Source organism: Papio anubis, chromosome 4 (genome assembly GCF_008728515.1).
Source record: "Papio anubis isolate 15944 chromosome 4, Panubis1.0, whole genome shotgun sequence".
NCBI lineage: Eukaryota > Metazoa > Chordata > Mammalia > Primates > Cercopithecidae > Papio > Papio anubis.
The window spans coordinates 120,367,558-120,392,007 of NC_044979.1; the positions used below are offsets into that span (position 1 = coordinate 120,367,558).

The 24,450-nt window shown below is 45.1% G+C and overlaps 1 protein-coding gene across 10 annotated transcripts in view; it reads right to left on the reverse strand.

The window, feature by feature from the left end:
- Positions 1 to 2,270: 2,270 nt before the first annotated feature.
- The window catches only part of GRB10 (growth factor receptor bound protein 10), a 203,546-nt gene continuing 181,366 nt past the window's right edge, over positions 2,271 to 24,450 (reverse strand). For all 10 annotated transcript variants that reach the window (XM_003895978.3, XM_009202943.2, XM_009202947.2 and 7 more), the window contains 6 exons: positions 18,501 to 18,578; positions 17,455 to 17,571; positions 16,509 to 16,575; positions 16,199 to 16,286; positions 7,614 to 7,707; positions 2,271 to 5,322 (listed from right to left, as the gene is read on the reverse strand). In XM_003895978.3, coding sequence (XP_003896027.1) covers positions 5,176 to 5,322; positions 7,614 to 7,707; positions 16,199 to 16,286; positions 16,509 to 16,575; positions 17,455 to 17,571; positions 18,501 to 18,578 — 591 coding nt within the window. In that variant the 3' untranslated portion in view covers positions 2,271 to 5,175. The remainder of the gene's footprint in view (positions 5,323 to 7,613; positions 7,708 to 16,198; positions 16,287 to 16,508; positions 16,576 to 17,454; positions 17,572 to 18,500; positions 18,579 to 24,450) is intronic.

Sequence of the window (24,450 nt, forward strand, 5' to 3'; positions counted from 1 at the left end):
AACACAACAAAAAACAAGAAAGCATGTGAGTTTCTTGAGGTCTTTCTTAATCACATCACCAAAGGTCAAAGCAGAGCTATAAGAGCTCAGGCACTAGATAAAGCGAGCTGGCAGAGCTCTGAAGAGAAACGTCAGAGAAAAGTGAAGCCAGCCTAGCAGGGAAGGGCGAATGGAAACAGCATGGAGAACAGACCCTACTGAAACACCATCATGGATACGGAGGAGGACAGGACCAAGACAGCAACTCAAATTCAAACGCCAAGAGAGCTGCAGGGCCGGAGAAAACGCAAATGCTAGGAGAGGTTGACAAAAGGGAGCAAACACACAATTGCCATCTTTTTTGCAAAGATGTAGCAACATGGAGGGAAATGGAGACACCATTTGAAGTGAAATACACCAAGCACAGAAAGACAAACTTTGCATGTTCTCACTCCTCTGTGGGAGCTAAAAAAGTGGATCTCAAGAAGATAGAGAGTAGACGCTACCAGAGGCTGGGAAGTGGAGTGGGGCAGGGGAGGAAGCGGAAACATTTGTAAGGACTGTACACTTAAAATGTAAAGATGGTAAATTATGTATGTATATTTTACCTCAATAAGAAACAAACTAAAAAGAAAAATCAAAAAGAACGAAAAATGTATTTAGCTGCAATTCACAAAACATTTCCAGAAATAATGAGACTTTGCTGTAGCTACAGCTCAGAAGCGCCCACCATGTCCTAAAAAACAAAAAAATGACACCAATTGCCACCAACCCCAGTGTCTTTCTCCTTGTTTCCAGAGGACCCCGAGTTCCCCGAGGGGCACTACTCATCCTGAAGTGCCCTTTGCTAGCTGTGCTGAGGCCAGCAACCATGGACACCCTGTCACGTGGCCCTTGCTTTATCTTCGCAGGCCTCCCAAGCAGCCCATCTTGTGGATGGTCACTGGGGCTGGCAGATGAAGCCCAATTTTGTCAAAGACAGATTTTTCATCTTTGTTTCCTGCCCTTAAGGTTGTATAACTTCCAAAATGAAAAGGGGCAATGCTGCCTTTACCATTCTACAATCGGAAGATGTTGAATATTTTACCTTTTTACACTTAAGAAGCTAAGGCTTTTATCATTAAACAAAATCCCTTTTTATAATTTTACTAATCACTCAAAATATGCTGTGAAAACTGACGAAGAATGTGCTGGAGGCAGTGAGATGCATTCTCGTGTTGTACCACGGGTGTGCTCTTGGGAGGCCATCGGCTGGCTCTGTGTGGCTGTGCCTACAAGCTTCTTTGGTGTTACGATCAACACCTGCGGTTGGCGCGGTGGGTCCCCACCTGCCCTGGGCTCTCCTTGTCTGTTGAAGCTGAGGGTGGGCTTCCAGAAACTGAGAATTCAGATTCTGAAAACAAATGACAGGAGAGTCCACACAGCACGGGGGCCCTCCTGCTGGTAGACCAGGCAAGCTGGCGACAACATGCACACGCCCTTCAGCTGACCAGGGTGTGACAGGGAGGCGGCGAGAGATGGCAAGTCTGGCCCAAATGTCACGTCAGTAGGTCAGCCAAGATCCTCCTAGGCGAGGGCTGGAGAAGCAACAATCATGGGCATCTATTCTTACTCTGTCAGTTGTTTGCCTGCTTAGAAAACCTAGGCTCTTGACATTTTAATTGTCGCGCTGCAGTGGAAAAAACACCAATTGGGCTCAAGGGTGAATGTGAGTTTCTTAAGGTCTTTCTTAAGCCTGTGTGGGTATCTGACAGTTTCTGAAACCTTCTGAGGTCTGTGATTTTTATGGGGGAGGAGAGGTCAGCTGAGAATGTCTTGCCACCACCTTGGAGCACTAAGCAGCCAAGAGTCTGGTGTCTCACCAGGGCTGGGCAAGCTTGTGTGTGACACGTCCCAAACAGCTATGGAGTCCTTGTGGTAGTCTCTAGCTAGTGGTAAGAAGTGTGTTTTTAATATTCTAAGTCATTTCAAAAGGTTTTCAATGGATGACAGGCCAGTGGTTTTTTTTGTTTGTTTTTTGTTTTTTTGATAGGAGTCTTGCTCTGTTGCCCAGGCTGGACTGCAATGGTGCAATCTTGGCTCACTGCAACCTCCGCCTCCCGAGTTCAAGTGATTATCCTCTCAGCCTCCTGAGTAGCTGGGATTATAGGTACACACCACCACGCCCGGCTAATTTTTATATTTAGTAGAGATGGGGTTTCGCCATGTTGGTCAGGCTGGTCTTGAACTCCTGACCTCGTGATTGGCCAGTGTTTTAAAATATAGAAACAGACATCACCAGCAATAGAAAATGAAGAACACTGTATTAATGTTTATTTCTAATTACAAGAAACAGAACATCAGTCCCTTATTTGTACAAAAATACCTGAAAGTTTACAATTAGGTTCACGAGCCAAAGAGCTATGTACAGAATGAAGCAAAGCACATGGAATAAAGGTTTTGTCTCTTCATTAATACCTTCTGCATTCCCTGAAAACGTTTATACACGCCAGGCCGATTTACAGTCGCTGCAGTTTGCACTGTGACATCACAAATCTACCGCCAGCTGGCCCGCCCCCGGAAAGGCGCAGAGATCGGTCATACTGTCAGGTATTAAGTGCAGAAAAGAGAAGACAAAACATCTAGGCTGAGGCACATGTTTCTTCAAGGTTTAGCAAACAAAAGAACATTCTGGAACTCTAACACCTAGTGTAACAGAGCTTACCTATTAAACTCTAATAACCAAAGCATTTGGCGTTTTCCCTCTCAACTTCATCCCGGTTGCTACATGGAGTTTCATTTAGAAAAGAAAATCACAGGCAGAGATACAAAGTCAACAGGCTCCAAAACAACCCTGAGCTGTCCCCTTTACATTCATGTCAATTAAATACAAAAATAAAAGTCAAATGTCCTTCCGTCCCCGGTTTGCGGGACTTGTTCTCAGGTGGAATTCCCAGCCGCCCAGCACGAGGCTAGCGAGCTGGGGCCTTAGGCTAACGAGCTGGGGCCTTAGGAAGTCTGCTGCCGCACGGAGGCGGTTTACATTCTCCAACAATTCACTTCGGCAGGGAAAATACAAAAGACTACGTCAAACCAGCTACATACAAAACTGTGAATCAGAGTCAAGCTTTTGTTCTCCTTTTAAATAAACGCATATTTATAAATATGAAATACTGCAAATACAAGCTGTCTATTGGAGAGAGGCGTGAAAGAGAGAGATTATACACTGATGGGACTGGTCTACGTACACAGAAAAAAGAAATCCTAGAGTTGTTTTTCCTTGGAAAGTGTTTACCTCGAGCCAGTGAAGAGAAAGGAATCGCGGTGTAACTGCAATGTCCGTCCCTATAGTGAAGCCTGCCGCCAGGTGTGAACACGAGAATTATCTCACTGTCAATAGTTCGAAAGACTGACTGGCTGCGAAAGGAAGAAAATGCAATTGAGCATTGATGGTTAAAAACATGTTTTGCTAAAAAATTCTTTATTTGTATACCTTTCATGGAAAACAGCTAGAGTGTGGTCTGTAAACTGAAATACAGTGTTACTATATGGTACACTGACTTCCAGCTGATTGGCCTTACTGAAGCTCGTGACACTGCTCTAGGCTATGGGGGTTGACTGACGAGCAGAGAAATGCTGTTCCTTAGGGAGCACTTCAGTGGGAGCGGATTTGGGGCAATATCGTGGCTAGCACAGATTCAGAGAAGCCAGGCGGGTGTTGTCTTGAAAAAGGAAATCGTTCTGCTCACCACGGTAGTCTGTTCCTTGTCAAGGGAGTCCTTTCTGCTTTGCAGGGATTAAAGGTAAGGAAATGGCCACTCTCACACCTGATCACTAAGCTAAGGGGACATGGCAAAGGGGGCCACCCGAGGGGCGGAGGGGACCAAGTGACAACTCAAGCCACCGTCTGACTCATCTCCCGGAGCAGGGAGGAAGTGTTGTGTTGACAAAACTCTTCCATGTCCACAACCACCGTGAGGTACTCTGCACCCTAAGCCAGCAGAGGAGCCTCTAGGGGCTCTGCGTTCACTGGCTTATGGGGGTTCTCAGCAGGACGGAGGGCTGCAAGCAAAGATCTTTAAATATCAGCCTGTGCCTGTGACCTCTGCAGCGTTTCCTTGTCTTTATCACCATGGAAACCCACGAGACACAGCACGAAGCCAACCAGGTGCCATTCTCTCTTTAGATCCTTTAATCCCCCGAGGGACATCAGCCGTGAAACGACTCACACCACTGCAGCAGCAGGGGTAAGGCAGTGATCGTTCTAGAACAGGCTGAAGGCCGTGGAAACGCAAGGCTGAAAGTACCCAGGTGGATTATGCAGCATCCACCGCTGGCCGATGACGGGTGCCAGGTGTGTCTCAAGGAGGCTGGCCCACGTCAGTCTAGAGGCGAGGCCATTCAGCCTGCTGTTTGTGGAACAGTGAATTTTCCAAAGGAATAAAGTCTCCTGCACTGTGCAGAACAAGACACGCTAATAACAAGAGGATCTGACATCTGAGCATAGAGAAATGATTAACAGACTGTGGTTGCTTGACTGAGTCCACAAAACATGCCAAATGCCTACCACAGTGACACCTTTTATTTTAACAGAAAAGCTTTTCAAGTATACTGGGAAGGGCTGGGTTTGTCATTTGGGAGCTGAATCCACACCGTGGTAGTTGGCAGAGGGTGCGGAGGACCCTCTGGGAACATTTGGGGACCCATACTCAGTTTGAAGTCTGCCCGTTCGAAACTCTTTCTGTATTATATGAGTTGAAACGCCACATCCCCCTCCTACCATAGGCTGAATACAATATTGAAAACAAAGAAGGAGTGCAAAAAAGTGATCAATACAAAAAAAGTAAACATATCAGTTTTAATTGTCAAGATTATTCCAGGGCAAGAGTTCATTTCCAATCATTTCTCTCCGGTTCTTGCTCCTAAGCGGCCCAAGCCAAGATGATCATTCCAGTTTATTTTCAAATTTCCGCTGGATCTTCCAAGCCCTCCCCAATTTGGCCGACGCAGAGGGAGGCGACCCTGCTGGGTTCACAGCAGCAAATCGTCGTTTAAGTCCAACAAACTAGTCAATCTTGGTTGGCTGGCAACTGAACGAACCCATCTCGCTTTGGGTCCCCAGGTGCAGAATCAATGTGTGTTCTTAACCAATGCACAGACCGCTTCTTCAGTCCAGTGTTCACTTCCTCCAGTCTTCAGCCGAGAGGACATCTGCGGTCATAAGGCCACTCGGATGCAGTGGTGCTTGAGTTTGCAAGGCAGGACTCCTTTGTTCAGCTGGTAAAAGTCAACCAGCTGGATCAGGTCAGAGAATTTGGTGTTCCCGTCATCTAGGCTGAAGAACGTCTGCCCATCATCCTCGCACTGGAGAGACACAAGAACACTTGCCAGGTTAGAGGCCGCCACCTCAGGGAAGAGAACGGGGCCCACGGCCAGCAGCAGCAGCATCTGCCCATGATTTGATTCCAGAGGGACACACACGGCAAGGTAGGCTAGAAAACACCAGGGGCGGGAAGGACGGGGGAGCAGAGGGTGTGTGCTGGGGGCTGCCACATCCCTGAGCGAGGGACAGACTTTGGGTGGGCTGTGGAGACCACTGAGGACAGCTAGCTCCCCTGCTCCCTGAGGTGGTCATGGAGAAGGGCTGGAAGTTTGCCCCTAGTTCACCCAGCTCGTGAGAATTATATTTACCAGTTAACCTGTAAGTACCCACTGCACACAGCATGCCCCATGAAGACTGCACAGACCTGGGTCCTCACTATATGACCTCAGCCAACTCCTGAGGCCCCAGGAGTTTATACTCTGCTCCATGATGAAGCAACTGTTGGGTGGCTGTGAGGGATTAATAAGCTCACGCAGGTAAATTCCCTTCCTAGGTCCCTGAATATTGGGCAGTTATTTTTGTTAAAGCAGGGGAATGCCACAGTATCTCCCAGAGAGAACCATATTCCTAACACCTATTTTAACTCAGTGAGTTTTCAATTGCATGACTGCAGTACAGTGCAGAACAGTGTACTGTGCAGATCAGTGCGGCATGAGGAGGTCACGTTGTTCACAGGGAACAGGTCAGCTTTAAGGCTTGGCTAATTAATGAGCTTGGAACCACTTCGTAACTCCAAAACCACTGCTAGAGCTAACAGCACATCCCACAGCCCGTTTTCACACACAGAGGCTGCACACTTATTGCCCTAAGTCTCAAGTTGCTGTTCTTTTGTTACTTGTAGGATTTGGGCATTACATACTCTGCCTACCATGAAAGCTCCCTTCTTTCCTTTTTTTTTAAATTTACTCATCCATCCCAAAACGTCAATCACTTTTCATTTTATATTTTGAGCTAAAGGAATTATAACAACTGAGTGAATAATATAACGCAGTAGAAGAACAGAAAGGATCATCTATGAGGCACTTTCCCTAGGATAGTAATTCCTGTATTTGCATATAAAGTTGGCTGGAAGCTGGGAAGGCTGGGCTCAATCCCAGATTCTGTTCCTTACCCCAGCGCGGTGCAGCGAAAGCCGCTTACAGCCATGAGCCTCATTTTCCTCACGAGTAAGGTGGGGATGTCAGCACACAGTAGGAAGCAAGTGGCCACAGAAAAGACAGTGTGTGGCACGCTGCCTTCCCCTGGCTCACAAAAGCTAAGCAAGACACCCTCCTCATCCTGTATGGTCCATGGATGCAGGCCACTACATGATTCTTGAGATCATAACAAAGTCCTGGGGGTCAGATAAGCTTGAAGAACTCCAGGGTCCACTGTGTAAAACAGGTGAGTTTTGTTAATTAAAGCCTTCTCAGAGCTTTTTCTTTGCTGACATGCAGACTGAATCCCTGAGAGGAAACTATCCAGCCAGCCTCTTTCGGTAGTTTGGGTTCCACAGGATGTATTTCACAAACATTATCATTACCTGCAGAATTTATCAATTCGTCACGTAAACAGCTGCTATTAATTTTGTGTATTGTATTCTCAACTAAACTGAATTCTTGCAGGCGCTATCTAGCACTCTGATCATGAACTAGAACTGAACTGTGGCATACTGAAGCAAGAGGTAAACTACATTAGGCAAATCAAACATAAAGTGCTTTGTCAAAAAAAGTAGTGTTGATTAAGGTAATCTGTAATGATGTTTTTGGAATTGTTCAAAGGTCTTTAGATCCAAGGACCATGTGGAAGGAGAAACATAATTGCTCTTTGGGACACCACTTACGCTTCTTGGATAGCCCTGGTGCACACCAGGACAAATCACAAGACTCCTCAGACTCCAGCAGCCAACAAGCAAACCTGCTGCACAGCTCCTGCCTTCCAGACCTATGTGCTCACAGCTGCTGGGCCCTCAGCTAATTCTCCTCCACCTCCCCTTCCTGTGACCTTGACCCTCCCCGTCAGTACCCTTTCAGCTGCAACTAAGAGCTCACAGGCTCAAGGGGGGCCTCAGCACCCTATCGCCACTTTCAGGATTATTTCTAGGGAAATGGTTTTCTAATTTCAAAAGACAAACCTGTAAAGAAACTCTTGAAAGTTTCTCACCTGTGGGCTTGAAACTTACCGGTCTTGTCTGATACTTATCGGTCTTGTCAGTTTACAACTTGAAAACTGCATGAAGAATGAAACCAGAAAACAAAACCACAAGGACTGGTTTGAGAATATCAATACTTACAGGTAAGATCTGGAAATTTTTAATTTTCTGGTGATGACACAGTGTGAGTACAAATGCCTTTGGATTACTCTGGCTGTCACGGAGGAGAAAAAGCCTGGGGAATGGAAAATAGTTGATTGCTAAAATATTTTAAAATCTGGCACTAATCACACACAGACACACACTCTCTCTCTCTCACTCACACACACACACACACACAGGCTTGGAGCCCCAGTGCTTCAGTGCTTTGGCATCTGAGTGGCCTCTAGTGGCAACAGCACCCCAGGCAAGCACCAAGATGGTAATTCTGAATTGTCATTCTCCAATGGAAAAAACCTGGGCTCCTTGGGGATATGCCTGACTACAGGATTAGGGCAGGGAAACTATAGGACGAAGTAGGAATACTTTGTGCCTGCATGTCAAAAAGTACTCAAAGAATAATAAAGACATGTCAAAAAGACACAGGAGGCAGGATGACTAAATCTGGGCATCAAAATGAATTTTAACCCATAAAATCGGAATCCATGAGTCTGCAGTGTTATTTATAGATAAATGAGCAAATAAATTAATAGGGGAGAAGGCAAAGCTCTTTCTTTGAGGAGAAAGTCAGTCAATAAATAAAGGCACGTTGCATTCGAAAACAACCCTTTGGCAATTACCGTAGTAACAATCAATGAAGGAGAAGATCTTCAACAAATGCTGAAACCAGCAAATGAAAGGTGGATGAGAAACAAGAGTATTTTCATGGCATCAAAGTGCTGTACTGTTAATACTTATTTACTACAAAGGGGAAAATAATAGCTTTACAGTGGAGAAATCTGGCCTACAGCATCTTCTTCATCAAGTGTCTAAATTACCACCAGGAGCCATGAGACAAATTGACCCTGAGGGCCTCTGGAGAGGATGTACTGAAGATGACACAACATCACTTTTCTGGGGTGTTCCTGCCAAAAATGCATAGCCTGAATCTCACCATGAGTGAGGAGCCTAGGCTGAGCCCAGGCTCACTCTACAAGAACTGGCTTCTACTCACAACGCAGATCAAGATTATGAATACGTGCTGGGAGAGAAGATTTGGATGAAGATGTTCTTTTGCTATAAAGGAGGCAATTAGGAAGAAGGGTATGGATTAGGCAATGAACTGCGTCAATGTTAACTTCCTGGTTTTTATAACGGTATTGTGGTTATAGAAGTTCTTGTTCTTAGAAATTTTACACTGAAATAATTCAGATTAAAGGGACGTCATGCCACAACTTACTCCTAAATGGTTCAGAAGACAAAAAAAAAAAAATAACTAAGAAGAATCAGGCAAATGTGCTATAATCTTAATAAAGGTATCTGGGCGAAGTGTGTACAGGTCATCCTATTATTATTGCAACCTTTCTACAACCTTAAAAATTTTTTTTTAAATCTTAGAATAGCACAAAAAAGGCATAAAATCATTGCTCTTACATGAAAAAATCTGGAGTTAGCTGAAAAGATAGTTATACACCAGAAAGAGAAGGATCCAATGAAAGCTACAAAGAAGAAAGGGCCTGAGAAGGAACTCTCTTTAAATATATCCAAAACCAAACTAGAATCATCAGCAAAATCACCGATTCTAGACTGTAATGTGAAGATGGAAAGCAGTTAAGTAAGACTGGAAAATTCCCATGCTGAAAGGGTAAAAGAAATATATTTTACTACAGGACTTCTCAGAGCCTTAAAAATGTGAATATTCATGGTAACTGTCTAGCAGTTTTCCAATCTTACCTAAGTAGAAACCTCCCCCCACCCTTTCTAAAATAGCACTTTGCAGGCCTTGTGTTCTTCAGGATATACTTTGGGAAACACCGATCAGAATGGGATTCCACGGTTTGGCTTGGTCAGGCCAGATGGGACGGCGGGAGGAATCTCAGACCCTACTGGGGAATATGTGGCACCGCCAGAGAGAGGACACGGAGATTCAGTTCCTCTCCTGAGTGCTGGTGGTGCACGCTGGGCAGCTGTGCCCACCTCAAAGACCTGTTTTCTTTAGTCAGAGTCATATCATTCCAAACAAAACATCGTTACTCTGAAACCCAGAAGTCTGCCGAGCTCCAGCTCTAACTAGAGGAAAACGTGGGGCGTCTCTTTCTCTGCTGTTAACTATCTGCTGTCTTCCGCAGATGGGAAGCTACAGATGGTGAACGGCAGCACGGCCCAGGCCTGTGCACCCCTGAGAGGGGCAGGCTTACTCTGGGAAGTCCCAAGGCTGCTGAAAGGCTTGGGCTTTACAGGGAATGTCTGAAGGTTGTCTATCTGAGATGACTGCTATGGGGGGAGAACGGCATGGCTTAGGCATCAGCAGGAATCCTGGATAGGTCACTTATTAGCTTCATGATCTTGGGCAACTTGCCTTCTCAGCCTCAATTTCTTCATCTGCAGAAGGGGAACACCTCTTTTCTTTTCTTTTTATTTTTTTGAGACAGAGTTTCACTCTTGTCGCCCAGGCTGGAGTGCAACGGTGCAATCTCAGCTCACTGCAACCTCCGCCTCCCAGGTTCAAGCGATTCTTCCCTCTCAGCCTCCCGAGTAGCTGGGATTACAGACGCCCACCACCATACCCAGCTAATTTTTATATTTTTAGTAGAGATGGGGTTTCATGGTATTAGCCAGGCTGGGTCTCGAACTCCTGACCTCAGGTGATCTGCCCACCTCGGCCTCCCAAAGTGCTGGAATTACAGGCATGAGCCACCACGCCCAGCCAGAATAACTCTTCTCTTGCAGGACCACTGAGAACACTATGGCTGATGTACATACAGCATTGTGCACGATCGCACGCAATATAAGGTAGCTTGAAATACTCACTGCAATCAGCCAACTGCCACAATCCAGTGATTTCTAAGGAGATGGCAGTTATAGAAAAGACGCCCAGTGAGATGCTAAGCACGCTAAGTGACTACTAACCAGGCTCAGAAGTTGTAAACATGGCCTAGAATGGAGTGACAAGAACCAGGTAAGTTCTTGTCTTTATTAAGAGTAGATGCTAGGGATGGTGCACTCACCAGTCCACCATAAACGAATGAAGAGCCCCTTGTGACAGGACCCGACAGTGATCAGAGTAACAATCTAGACCATGTTTACAAGCAAGACACCACGCAAAGTGTTTCAGGCACGTATTAACTCATTTATCTTCAAGGTGACGCTGTTATCTTCATTTCACAATGATAAGGGAAGTGGCACACAGAGAAGCTAAGCAACTTCCCCAAGGTCACACAGCCAGTCATGGAGGAGTTCCTGGTTCAGCAGGAAGAGCAGATGAAAAGTCAAAATATCCCTCTTACAAGGGTGCTATACGAGTCCTGGGGATAACACCTCTTTTTCTGTGGTTGGGAGAAGAGAAAGCTTCAAATAATTCAAATTTTGCTGAAGAGGTTTCCCTCCAACATGTGGACGGGCATGAAGTGCAGACAGAGGGACTGCACAGACAGATGACACAGGGGTTGATCCCTGGCTCGGCAGGAAGGCCAGTAGGGCTGGACCATGAGTGTGGGCGTGGCAGGGGGAGCATCCACAGGCCCTGAGGGGGTAAGCATGGTACTGGGGGTGGGGTGGGACTGTTTAGCAGAGAGGACTATAGACCTAGATTTGCCCTTAAAAAGATCCTTCTCCTGCAGTTCTGGGATGGGTATGGGTGGCGAGACAGGAAGGAAGCAGGCCGCAAATTCAGTGCAGGGTTGGTAAAGCATGAGTATGCGCACGCACACACACTCTCAGCTACATGGGGGGCGGGGGTGGGGGTGGGAGGGGAGCTGCCTGGATCCTGGGATTTCAGGAATACCTTACAGGCTTATTTAAGGCTCTGATGTATCTTTCTAACTGCATACACCATTTGAGAATAAAGCTATGGAAAATGCTGTTTTTATATTATCTGTCCAGAATCTTGCACTGTTTTTCAAGGCACTTTTCTTTTCTTTTCTTTGTTGTTTGACTCTTTAAATTGGCTTGCCTTCATCATCTCTGGAGGGATCAGTAAAGATTAGAAATGGATTATTTACCTTGTCATACAAATATACCTCCTCCCTCCACCCAAGAATTACGAGGAAGATGAGCTGTCCCTGTGTTAACGCCTGAATCGATCCCATTATCTACATTTCTGTGTGTGGCTAGCGCTCCAGCAGCCTAAGGCGGGAGCTGGAAATGACAGCCTTAGAGACAAGGAAGGCTCCAGGGAGGACGGAGAGGAATGCCTGCTGATGAATAAGGCGGGTGGTACCAGCAGGCTGCTTTGGGGAACAGAAGGTAACAGAGGTGATGCTTCTGTCTCTTTACAAGTCTGGAAAGACGGAAGCCTCGCCAACTGGTTTTCTCATCCAAGAAAATTTGAAAGACAAACATGGCTGGGGGAAGCAAAACGCTGACACACAATGCAGACGGCCCAGCAGGGCTGACCTGCAATCCACCCCACCCCAAGGCAGCCCTTCCAATCCAAAGTGGACAGAGTGGCCTTATCCCAGAATCACTCAGGAAGCTTCTTCGAACACGACTGCCACACCCGCCCCACTGAGGTTCAGAAACATCTGTGCCTCGGGGTGATGGGCATCCTCACTGCCCTGGCCTTGGGGACGACACTTAGTAGCCACGGCACCAAATAAAGCCTCCTGTGGAAATGCCATTTCTCCAGCAGAGTGACACTACCCCCAAGTGAGCCCGTGCTGCCTCCCACAGATAGCAAGGGTAACAGAGGTACCCCTAGACCCACAGACAGCAAGGGTAACAGTGGTACCCCTAGAACATTCTGGGTCCACTGTTGATGTGGTTCAGGGGTATAAGCAGGTATACACTGTATTAGAAGCCCCAGAACACACAGACACCCCTAACTCAAAAATGTCACAGAAAGAGAAATTTCAACGTTAGGCTTTTCTCTCCTTAGGCATGCCAGAAACTTTAGAGAAGAAACATACGTTTTTATAGTTAGAGGAGGAGTCGCTTCTAATGCTTTGAGAGACTGCTCTGTGCTAAAGCTGATACCTCAAGTAAGGAGTTTTGGAGTAACTGTAAAGCCACATGGGAAACAAAATAAAATCAGACCCATTCTTTACCCAGCAGTGAGGATAAATAAACCCAAGTGCATCTGGGATCGAAACAAAACTGAACCAAAACCAAACATGAACAAACAAGGACAAAAGAAAGAAAGGGAGAGAGAGCAGGAAGGAAGGAAAGAGGGGTGGAGGGAAGGAAGGAGAGAGGGGGGAAAAGAATCCAAGTACAAGAAGACATAAAGTACCCCTTTATGATTCAGGAGTGGGAAAAACAAAAGTGTCTGCAACTTCATCGATTAGAAAAATGGACAAAAAATGTAAACAGTGCAGAACTGCCAAAGACAAAGAAGTCCTTCCATACATGAAATGAGGGTCGGCTTCCTTCATGAGAGACACGGCTTACAGCAGGACTCTCAGATGGAAGAGGTAAGCCTGCTGAGGGACTCTGGTGACATTTCACCATATTACATAGGCCCTGCCCTTCCACCCCACAGCCCCACTTCTCAGGACTCATAGCAAAGATACACGGCAAAATTATGAAACAATGCAGCACTGTGTCTCATAACATTTGCATGGAAACATGGTGAACATCCCTCAGTAGGGGACATTTTAAAAAACGATGTTCCATGTACATAAAAGAAAACCCAAGAGTGTAAAAGAGATGTGGGCCATCGCCATGAGCTGCTGTGGAGCGATCCTTGGGACGCAGAGACTGCGGGAACTGTGCAGCGCGGTACTTGCAGCCCCGCTACCTCTGCTTAACGAGAGGCAGAAAACAAAATCGTTTCGCTGGTATTTGTACAACGAAATGACAGATGGATAAGCAAACACTAATAAAAGCTGTGTATCTGTTGTAGGGGTTGGGAAGCAAAGTTGAGTGGACAGGGCATGTGCCTTATTTCATAGATCTGACTTTGGATCCATGAAAATGTTTTATGCAATTTACAAGGCAGCATTCAACCAAAAAGAAAATAAATCAGATCCGCTTGCAAACACTAAAGAGAACTGAAACAAACAAACCTGATTTACCCAGCAGTTTGGTGGCAGAACCATAGAGCAGAATTACTTCAAGTGACTGTGGGCAAGGTATTTTAAGGTAACCTGCCTGGATTAATCCTTAAGGATTAAAAGGACTGCAAAGAAATCGCAAGTCTTACTGAATTAATATCAGCATTAATATTTTCAAGATATTACATGTATGTATTTTATATTATGTGTTGATAAAGTAATAAGTAATTAAGTTAATGCCATTAACAGAGATCATCAGAGGAAAAAAAAAATCAAAGAAGTAAAAAATCCTGTAATCTCAAATTTGAATTAGCAATATCAACGCGAATCCAAAATTTATTTTTTGTTTTAAAAAAGCCCATGTCCTAGCTCTGTTTACTACAAAGATCTAAAAGATTGTAGTCTTCAAATACCATTTTCCATTAGTAAGAATGAGGGTCCCTGTGAGAAACGCATCATTTGAGTTTAATAAATCTTGTCACCCCAAAATCAAATACCATTAATGCTAGCTCAAAAGAACTCAGGAAGCAATCTGAAGAAGCCATTGGCCAATGAGGGGCAAAGTGAGCATCAAGAAGAGGAGGTTTTGACTGAAATAAATCAAACACAAAAATCTAAGTTCATAGTGACAGTTTAAACAAAACCCAAACAAACTAACAACAAAAACACCCCTTGTTTGCCTCTAGTGGAAAGTGGGAGAACACAAACTCATTATTCTAAAAATTGACAAGTAAAGGGAAAATCCAGGCATTTACCTACTTTTTCCAAGAAACATGTGATGCAAGAGAGAACTTCAGCTCATATAGGAAGGAATTAGAAAATGATGATTTCGGAACCCCTATGAAATACTGAACCACGGCAAGTTCACCAAGGGCTGCTAAAACCATGTGGTGGACGGGGATGGCAGCCTTGGTGGGGAGGCTCCAGCAGGCTGCACTTGAACCTCTGCTCATCCAACACCATTAAACAGCAGCCAGGCTTCAGGCCTCCTCCACTCCAGGCAGCAGAGCACCCAGAGGACACCAGGCAGGAGAAATGCATCTGATCACACCATGACCACCACTCCCCAGGAATCCGGGAAACAGAGGAACTTATTAAAATAAACCACAAACATGCTATTAGCAAATGACCCACTTCTTTAACAAACAAAAGATGTTTAAAAAAACAGAAGAAAAACAGAGTGGTGAGAAAGACAAAGACTATTCCATATCCAATGAGACAGAGGTGAAATGGTATAGCATCCAAATGCCATTTGTGGGTCCTGCCTTAAATAACCTCAATTTAATTTAAAGGAGTTTTTTTGGTGACAACTGGGGAAATCTGAACATGGATTAGCTTTTAGATGATAGCAAGAAATTCTTATTTATTTTGTTAAGTGTAATAATATTGCAGTTATATCAAAACAAAAGGATCCTTATTTTTTTAGAGACAGGTACTGAGATGTACTTGCTGGCAAAAATTTAGGATTCTGAAATTCCCTTTAAAATAGAAGAGGAGGAGGAAGAGGAGGAGAAAAAAGGAAAAAGAGAGCTGAAGAGGAGGAGGAGGAGAAAATGTGTGAAAGGTAAGTAAGTTAGCAGGTTGAAGCTGCGTGATGGGTAAGTGGGGTTTCGTTATACACTTATGAAATGTGAAAATTTCCATAATAAAACTTTTTGTAACACGAAGGACACAAGAATCACTCGTTGAGTTTAGCAGCTTCCAGGAACCTGTATTTTGAGCATTCAGACCCTATATGGGACAGCTCCCACGTGGATGCAACTACTTCCTCAGGGCGGATGATCAGCCTGTGTCTCTTTCTGGAGGACTCTGCTGGCTCCGCAGGGTCGGCCTTCTGTGGTAACGGCATCCCACGTCCCTGTCCCTATATCCACACTGTGACTAGCTCCTTCCCAGGGTCATTCAAGTGTGGTCTTGGGATTTGCTTTGGTCAATGGGATGGTGGCAAATGTGATGCTAAGAGAATCTTGAGAAGTCTTGTCCACTTCTCAAGTGGGGCCTAACCTTTCTTGCGATGCCTGGGAGCCTCAAGTAACCTGCTGGAGACACATGCCCAGTCACTCATCGCCATGGCAACAGCCCACAGCAACAACCAGACACGAGTGAACCTCTCCTGGACTGTCCAGCCCCAGCCAAGCTGGCCCAGGTGAGAAAGGCCACTCAACTAACAACGATCATACGTAATTGATTTTTGTTGTTTTAAGCCACTAAGGTTTGGGGCTATTTGTTCTCAGCAAAACCAACCTCATATAGTACATAATCAAAAAGTGTAGGCAAAAGCATTTTTTTTTCCCATTTGCCCACTATCTTACGAAGATAAAACAGTTTGTGTTGTCCACCTCTTCAGATTTCATCCAGAGGTGAAGGATAATTACAGATGCAGTCTGGGCAGACACGGATTAGATCCCTTTCTGCCCCTTACTAGCTGGCCAAGCTCTGTGTACCACTTATACCTCTGAGCCTACCTTTTCTTCTCTTTAAAATGAGGACAAAACTGCTGCCTGCCCAGCAAGGATGTCTGAGGAATTAAACAAAACAGATTCCCAGCACAATCAAACCTCAGCAGACCAGCTCTTATCAGTGGTGGTTCCTTACCCGTCCACGAGCCCTTGCTGTTTAATGATCCTGTGGGATTCCTCCCTGGAGATCCTCCCGTGAAACCAGTGCTGTGTCCTGTGAATCACTGTGAGGGGGAGAGAGGAGGAGGGCAGGATGGTGGCGCCTCTGCAGAATGGCTTCCTTGACAGCACAACCAACTCTGATCAACGCAGAGCCCCCGACTCCCCCAGCTACAGCTTATGTGGTGCACTCTGGGCACAGGCAAATTTGTAAGGCTCGGGGGAGTGAAGGGGGTGTTGTTTGATTTTCTTTATGTACAAAAACATCAGGCAATGTGCCTGTTTACCTGTACTTAGGGTAGAAGGGTGGAGGGGACTTTGGCTACCTAGGATGTTCATCCGTGTGCTTCGCTTCTGCAAAAGAAATTCCACATTAGCACCGAGGACAGCAGACAGACACACCAAGTCACGGCAGGGCACTGGGTCGGGTGCTTGACTGGGCTCACAAGGGCCCTTGCCCCATCTGAAGCCCCCACTGACCCCTGAGAACAAAGAGCTCAGGGTTCCCAGTTGTTAAGAACACCCTGAGATATCTCTAGTAGCCCCAGTACCGAAGTAGAGATGCTTATTTCTCACGCTGAAGACATACGATGAAAACGCCATGAACATCCTGATAACTCTCAGGAGAAACACACGAGCCTTTCTATTAAACTCACGCAGTTCTCAAAGCACTGGGCGCTGGACTTCCCGTGCTTGGGACTCCCTGAGGCTGAAGTACAGAAAATGCCAGAGTACAGGCTCCTGTTTTGCACAAGGCCTTTAAGTCTCAGGAGCTTGGAAGCTGAGTGATAGTCTTTCTACCTGGAGATTAAGAACCTAAGCCTTGGGGGTGAGGGAGTAGCCCAAGGCCTCCAGGCTGTTAGCAGCAGACCCTGATGTGAACACCTGCTGGCCCCACTCAGGCCTGGGCTCTATGCACTCCACAGACAGCCACTGCCGGTTCATCAGAACAGTTCTGCACGGGGGGCCAGGGTGGGCAGAGAGTTCTGTTCCTCTCCTGTCCCCTCCATGAAAGCCCAGGGACAGGGGGCAGTGGGGAAAGGCTGGGTGCTGGGAACGTGGAAGGGGCCTAGAAGGGCCAACTGCTTCCTGCAGCTGAGAACTCAGAGGACCCCCACCCAACATGCCACCCCTCTTGCCAACCCGCATAGAGCCGTTCTCTGGGAGAAGACCACGTGGTGGGGCTGCCACCTTGAGGGAGCCCCTCCAGGCTGGCCAGGGCCGGGGCCTTACCCTCCAGGCGTGGCCCTCCTCCAGGGCTGCGCTCTGGGCCTCCGCCGGATTCTCTATCACGCGTCCTGTTTGCCCAGAAAAATCCATTGCCACGAGGGAGTTCTCGGAGACACTGCGCTGAAAAGGGAAGGTCACGGTTCTTAAAATATAGGGAAATAAGGCAGAGTGGAGTCTTGGTGTGAAACTATCATCAAGATGGTCAGGAAAGGGGAGCAGGGAATGCCCGTTTTCTACCTCTGAACTCCCCAAGTTTCAGGTGGGAAATTCACTGGTTTAGCCTGAAAATTCAGTGGCCCCTTCGGTTCTTCTTAAGAATGAAACACATTCTAGTCCTCCCTGAGTATTAAAAAGGCTGCTGGTGAGGCCCCCAGTACCCGCAGCATTTGGACCATGTGGTCCTTCACAGGGTCCTGACCTGCACTCCAACACATCAAAGAAATCGATAGCCAGTGTGAGCCTAGGCCTCCCCAGTGAGTCATTCCCTCGGGGACGTGCGTTCGGGAAAACTCATGGACTCTTTCTGTGGCACCATTTGGCATCTCAAAGGGGCAGACGCTGAAGGACCCTCAAGACTATATTTTGAGAAGATGAAGTGCTTCTGCCCCTTTGAGAACAGAGTGTCCAGAGCACAAGAGGAACGATGACAATCTCTAAATTCTCACCAGGGAATGAATGCTGCATAATAGTCAACAGCTCCCATGGGTCCCAAGGCTTAAGGAACAAAGGCAAAAAGCAGGAAGGGCAGTGCCCCACAAGGCCAAAAGTTGTTGCTGCCATTTTTGAGCATTTAAAGAAAGCCACCTACTTACACAACCCTGAGGGAAGATGCAGGGACGGGAGAAGAATGGCAGAGGAATTCACTCCCTGCCGTTACGCTGTTGAGACTACAAAACCGACGTCATCGTGGGACATAATGGCTTCGCTGAAATGCGCACACACTCTCCGGAGGTTCTCTTGCCCACCCCGTGTGAAATGAGGCGTCCTTAACACGTGTGATGCAGAAGCTGAAACGGCACTAGACTTCTGAAGGTTCTGGCTTTACTTACCACTGGCGTTGAGAACGGGGATAGCAAGGCCTTCCTCTGCTGAGGGATTCGGTAGTTCTGGTAAAGGAGCATTCCATACTGGAGGGGAGAAGCCACAGTGAGTGACCGGCCCGGGAGCCCCGAGGGCTGGCATGTGACAAACGCCACAGCAGGAAAGGGCAATGTTGAGTGCAGAACAGGGAGTCATGCCCTGTACCAGCCTCCAGGAGCCTGAGTGCCGCTGACCCTGATCAATGCAGGGATTAGGGGCAATGATGCCCCTTGAAATAAAAAATCCGAGTATAGCTTTTGACTTCCCCAAAACTTACCTACTGGTAGGCTACTGTTGACCAGAAGCCTTACTGACAACATAAACAGTTAATTAACATATATTTTGTATGTTATATGTATTCTATACTGTATTTTTTATAAGGAAGCTAGAGAAAAAAATGTTATTAAGAAAATAATAAGAGAAAATACAATTACGGGATTGAACTGCATTTACTGATCCTGTAAGTTTACATTGTTGACATAATGAATTATCTGTGTGATGTAGAGGGCAACCGTTCAAACTCTATCAAGCAATTTAAGTTTTTCTTGTAATGCCATGACTTTTCTCTGTTCTTGGGAGCACTTCCAGTTTCACTAGTGACATTTCATATGGGTCCCATGGTGTTCCTTAAAGTTCCTGTATTGCACTACACACAACGAAAAATACTCCAGAAACATGAGCCCAGTTTTTACTATAACACGTAATTTACTGGAGAGAGCATCTGCTCATGGGGAGATAATTAGCAACACAACGTGGGTTTTTAAAAGGGTATTTGCAACATCTGAGTTCACTGTAGCAACAGGAGGTGGCTACAAAATTATGAGTAATTTTATGCAGTTCTGAGGTTATCCACATCTTTGTTTGTTCACATCTCTTGACTACAAATGGTGCCATATACAGTCGGTGTTTGTGTGCATTCAGTTTTGATAAACTTTAACTTTTTATAATAGATTTCTATATATAAAAAAATCTCTAAGTGGAACTACACAGTTCAAATCATTCAACTTCACATTCAATATGGTGCATGCCTCAGTGCTGCTGCTACTGTTGCCCCTCAGGAGGGAAGAGCTGACTGGTTTGGAATAAGCAGGACAGTGACAAACATAATAATAATAACATCAAGAGCAAGTAATCTTATTGAGTGCCACTATGGGTTAGGTATGTGTCTAAGTGCTTTATGCTGTTATTTCATTTAATCCTCTCCATTTTATGAGCTGTATACTATAATTATCCCCATGTTACACAGCACATAACTGAAGCACAGAGGAATGAGGCAAGCTGCCCGCAGTCACGACTTTGAACGTACACGGCCTGTTCCAGACCCAGTGCCCTCCCTAGCTGAGGCTTGCCACCTAATTGGCTCAGCAGTCTGTGCTTTCTGATCCTGGCAATTAGGACTTGGGGCCCTGCAAAGTCTTACACACATCCAGCATCCCAGCCTACACACCCGAATCACACATTCCAATCACGTGGAGAAGAAGAGTCAGAAACAGGAAGCGAAGTCATCAAGTGGGACACCTCTTCTTTTATGGGATCTAAGCTTAGTTCTGGCTCTAGGTCTGCCATACTCATTTCTAAGATAAAAATATCTAGAACATGATGCAAAGGTCTAACAGAGGAACAACTGCACTCCAGCGAGAGAAGAGTGAGAACAGGTCAGGAGAAATATTGGATGAGATAATGCCAAGAACTTTCCAAAGTTGACCAAAAGACGTCAAATTACAGATTCAGGGTGTAGGATAAATAAGCCCACTCCAAGCATATCGTGGAAAGATTGCTGAGAAACAGACACAAAGAAAATGTCAAAAACAACCAGAGGAAAACATGCACTATTTTCACAGAAGCAATGGGAAGACAGATAGCTAATGTTTTTACATAAATTATAAGATTCAGAAGACAATGCAGCGGGAAGATGCAGAAGAGAATAACTGCTAACCTTGCATCCTATAACCAGTGAAATGTTCCTTCAAGAATGAAAGTGAAACAAAAACTGAGAAAATTTCTTAGGCCCACATGAAAAGAACTGCTAAATTGAGGTCTCCTAGTCCCAGAGGGAAGAATGTGAATTCAGGAAAGATTAAAGCGCAAAGATGTAAGTGATTAAAATTAAAATTGAGTATATAAAACAGTAACAACATTATGTCTTAAGAGGTTTTATATATACGACAAGAATCCTTCAAAAGGGACAGTGGAGCAAATGGAACGAAAGGTCCTCATGCCTGCCTGAAAGCAGTCAGTAAACGTACTACATTATAGAAGACTTTCATAAGTTCAAGGTGCATGTTAGGCTGGGTGCGGTGCCTCACGCCCGTAATCCCAGTACTTTGGGAGGCCAAGGCGGGCAAATTGCTTGAGCCTAGGAGTTTGTGACCAGCCTAGGCAACATGGCAAAACCCTGTCTCTATAAAAAATACAAAAATTAGCCAGGCATGGTAGTGCATGCCTGTAGTTCCAGCTACTCAGGAAGCTGAGGTGGGAGGATGGTTTGAGCCCGGGAGGTTGAGGCTACAGTGAGATGAGCTCATGCCACTCTACTCCCGCCTGGGGGGCAGAGTGAGATCCTGACTCAAAAAAACAAAAAAACAAAAAAAACAAAGGTGTGATATCTAGGGTAACCACGAGAAAATAGTAAATGTACATATAAGTATTGCATTAATAGAGGGAAAAACATAAAAATACTTAATAAATCTAAAAAAATTAAGAGAAAAGGAATACAGGAGAAGTGGGACAACCAGGAAAAAACTGCAAATGGCAGGTTCAAATATAAATATGATGATCACACTAAATAATACAATTATTATTATTAATACAATTATTAATAATTGTATTATAATAAATATAAGAGATATTCCTTAAACATAAGGACCCAGAAAGGTAGAAAAAAGACAGTCCAAGAAAAACTATGTAATGAAGCAAAGCTGAGGTAAAAAGCGTTAAATAAGTTAATATGAACCAGATTAGACTCTGGGGCAAGGAGCACTGCTAGAGATAATAAAGCATATTTCACGTCTTAGAATTGACATACCAGGAAGATACAAATATTCTCAATTTTGGGCACCTAATTAACATACACATTTTATTTTATTCACGTTTGCATGTATATATCTACATCTATGGGTGTGTGTAGACAGAAAAGATTAAATGGTAATAAATAATTGTTGCAAAGTTTTAATGCTGCGTTCATTGCCTTTTCAACGTCAGGTCATGTAAAACCAAAGCAACCAGTACTAGGGACTCTTGCGTGGATGAGGCAAGACCTCCCTCTTGGGGATGAATTTCTACAGCAGATTAAGAGACTTCTAGAAGACAGAGGAAGGAGGAAAGATGGTAATAAATAATTGTTGCAAAGTTTTAATGCTATTTGGATAGCTCCTATAGCATCCAAGAAATTACCTAACAAACAATGTAACAGGAAGGAATGAGACAAAAGATTATCTGCTGGCGCTATCTACTAAGAGCATCTTTCTGAAAAGCTAAGTATAGCTAGGCCAGCTTTCTCCTATGTAGACCCAAGCTATAAGATTTATTTATTTTTTTCAAGAAAGTGTATCTGTGTGGGTAAAGATGTAAGAAGGTCCTAGGTTAATTCAAAATAACAACCCAGCTCTGCCTTTCCACGGTTGATATGAAGATGCTGTTTGTAGTAAATGGTAAAAGGGCCCTGTCAGCTTCAGCCCTCAGACCCTCTTATCCTCTAAAAGGGGATCCGGTGTCCTGTGTCCTCTTCTGGAGGAAGGCAGAGCACACACACGGGATGCCTTGTTTCAGAACGATTGTCAACATGGAGACCCTGGAGTCATAAAGAGTTGCCTCTCCACTGTCCCTAACTCTATCCAGGTATCATTTCTGTATAGTGGGTAATGAATCAGTGCCAACAAGACTGAAATGGCATTTCGATTGCATTACAATCCTATGGCTGTTTGAGGCAGAAACATGTCACTTGCACTCCACTTGAGACTGGCCCCGAGGCCGTCACTGCTACCTTCCTGTCAGGTCTGGCTCCCCAGCCTCCTATAAGAATAGTACTAAGATGTATCCTTAATGTCTCTAGAATCTGTGTATCACTGGATGCAAAGTGCTTCCCTGCAAAGTGGCAGGGACAAAAGGAATGCATTCAGGACTGATTGCAGCTTCCAGGCGGCTCTAGGGAGGGCAGCAAAGCATGGTAGTGAGGAAAGGGGTTCTGGGGCCAGAATGTCAGGGCTCTGACCCAGCTCTGCCACATCGCAGCAGCCACAGCTTGGGCCTCAGTTTTGTCATCCACATAATGATTATGATAATATGCATGCCACTGAGCTGTCACAAACAGTAAAGTGATAAAGAATGCCTGGCCCATAGCAAATGCTCAAAAATAATCTTAATATTATGTAACACATCATTGTTAACACTGACAACAATAAAGTCAGTTCGTTTTGCATTAGTCACTCTGCCCACATCCTTTCCTGTGGCTCGTTATGTTAGTGCAACAAAGGAGAGACGCCCAAGAAACAGTGGTTAAGAAGCTACTACCTGGATTTATTATGTATTACCCAAAGTAATAGAATTCATAGCTTCCTGGAGTATACTACCACTTTCCTTTTTCATTTCCTTTTTTTTTTTTTTTTTGCCTTTTCCAAAACAGATTATTCATTTGCAGATTAAAATTTCAACTATATACAGACACCTTTAAAAGATCACCCGTGGCTGCTGCCCCCTGTCTGCACAGCTGCCTCTCCCATCTCCTCTCCCTACTAAGCAACCTCTTTCTTCTCTCCTGCAGTCTCACAGAATGTTCACGAGCATACCATCTAATACAAATATTCCCTTCACACAAATGTAGCATTCTCTCTATATGCTGTTCCGTATTTTGCTTTTTAATTGTTAGTAATTTTTCCACAACAGGACACAAAGAGCAATCTCATTCCTTCTGGAGGTCCATGCAGAAGACTGCCCTCGATGGACATTATGTCACCTGTGTGACCAGTGCCCACTGGTGACCCTTACACACTGAAAACTGGCTTATAACAGGAGTGGTCTATGATCTATGATGTATTAACATGGACGTTTCCTCTTCCATTATGAATTCATAAAATTTTGATTTTCATAATTCTTTTTGTTATCAGTGGAAACATAAAATAAGGTTCTGGGAGAGAGATACAGGAAGCCAATCTGTGGAACTTTTGGTCTGGGCCCCAGCCTCCTATAAAATGGCACTAGGATGCATCCTTAATGTCTCTGGAATCTGTGGATTACTGGGTACAAAGTGCTACCTGCCAAATGGCCACAACAACAGGACTACATTCAGAATTGGATCTGCAGCACCTCCAGGAAAGTTTTGAGCTATGCTTCCTTCGGCTCCTCCATCTCCTTAATTGACTCCACCTTGAGTCTCTGGACCAGATAAAAGGCTACTACAGTTCAATGAAGGCTGGGAGTTTTTGTAAAGAAATCCCTGGACCATTGTATCCATCGGCTCCAAACGAACATCTCCTATGGAGACCCCTGGACTTTAGCCAAGCTTATCTGGGCCAGCTAACTTGCAACTCACAAGGACTCTGTAGACTTAATTCCAGACATGTGGGATATGGTATGTGTGCAAAGGAACACTGTGGGAAATCCAAAGTGATTACAATAAACAGTCATATGAAATCACTCTGGCAATTAGCATGAAATTGCTGTCAAGGGCATTACTCCATATGCAGTTCCACGTGATACATTTCCTTTAGAACTTACAGTCAGGAGGTACCGTCTCCGCTGAGGAGCTACAGTGAGCTGTGTAATTCATCATGTTTACTTCATGGTCCTGGCTTTTTGGGAACCTGAGAGTTGGTTCAGTCGTGAAAATAATTAACACCTCATGTACTATTTCCTTTCTCCCTGGTCCTGATTTTTCGAATCCTATTCTTCTAATCTAGTGGTCTCAACCAGGGGCAATTCCCC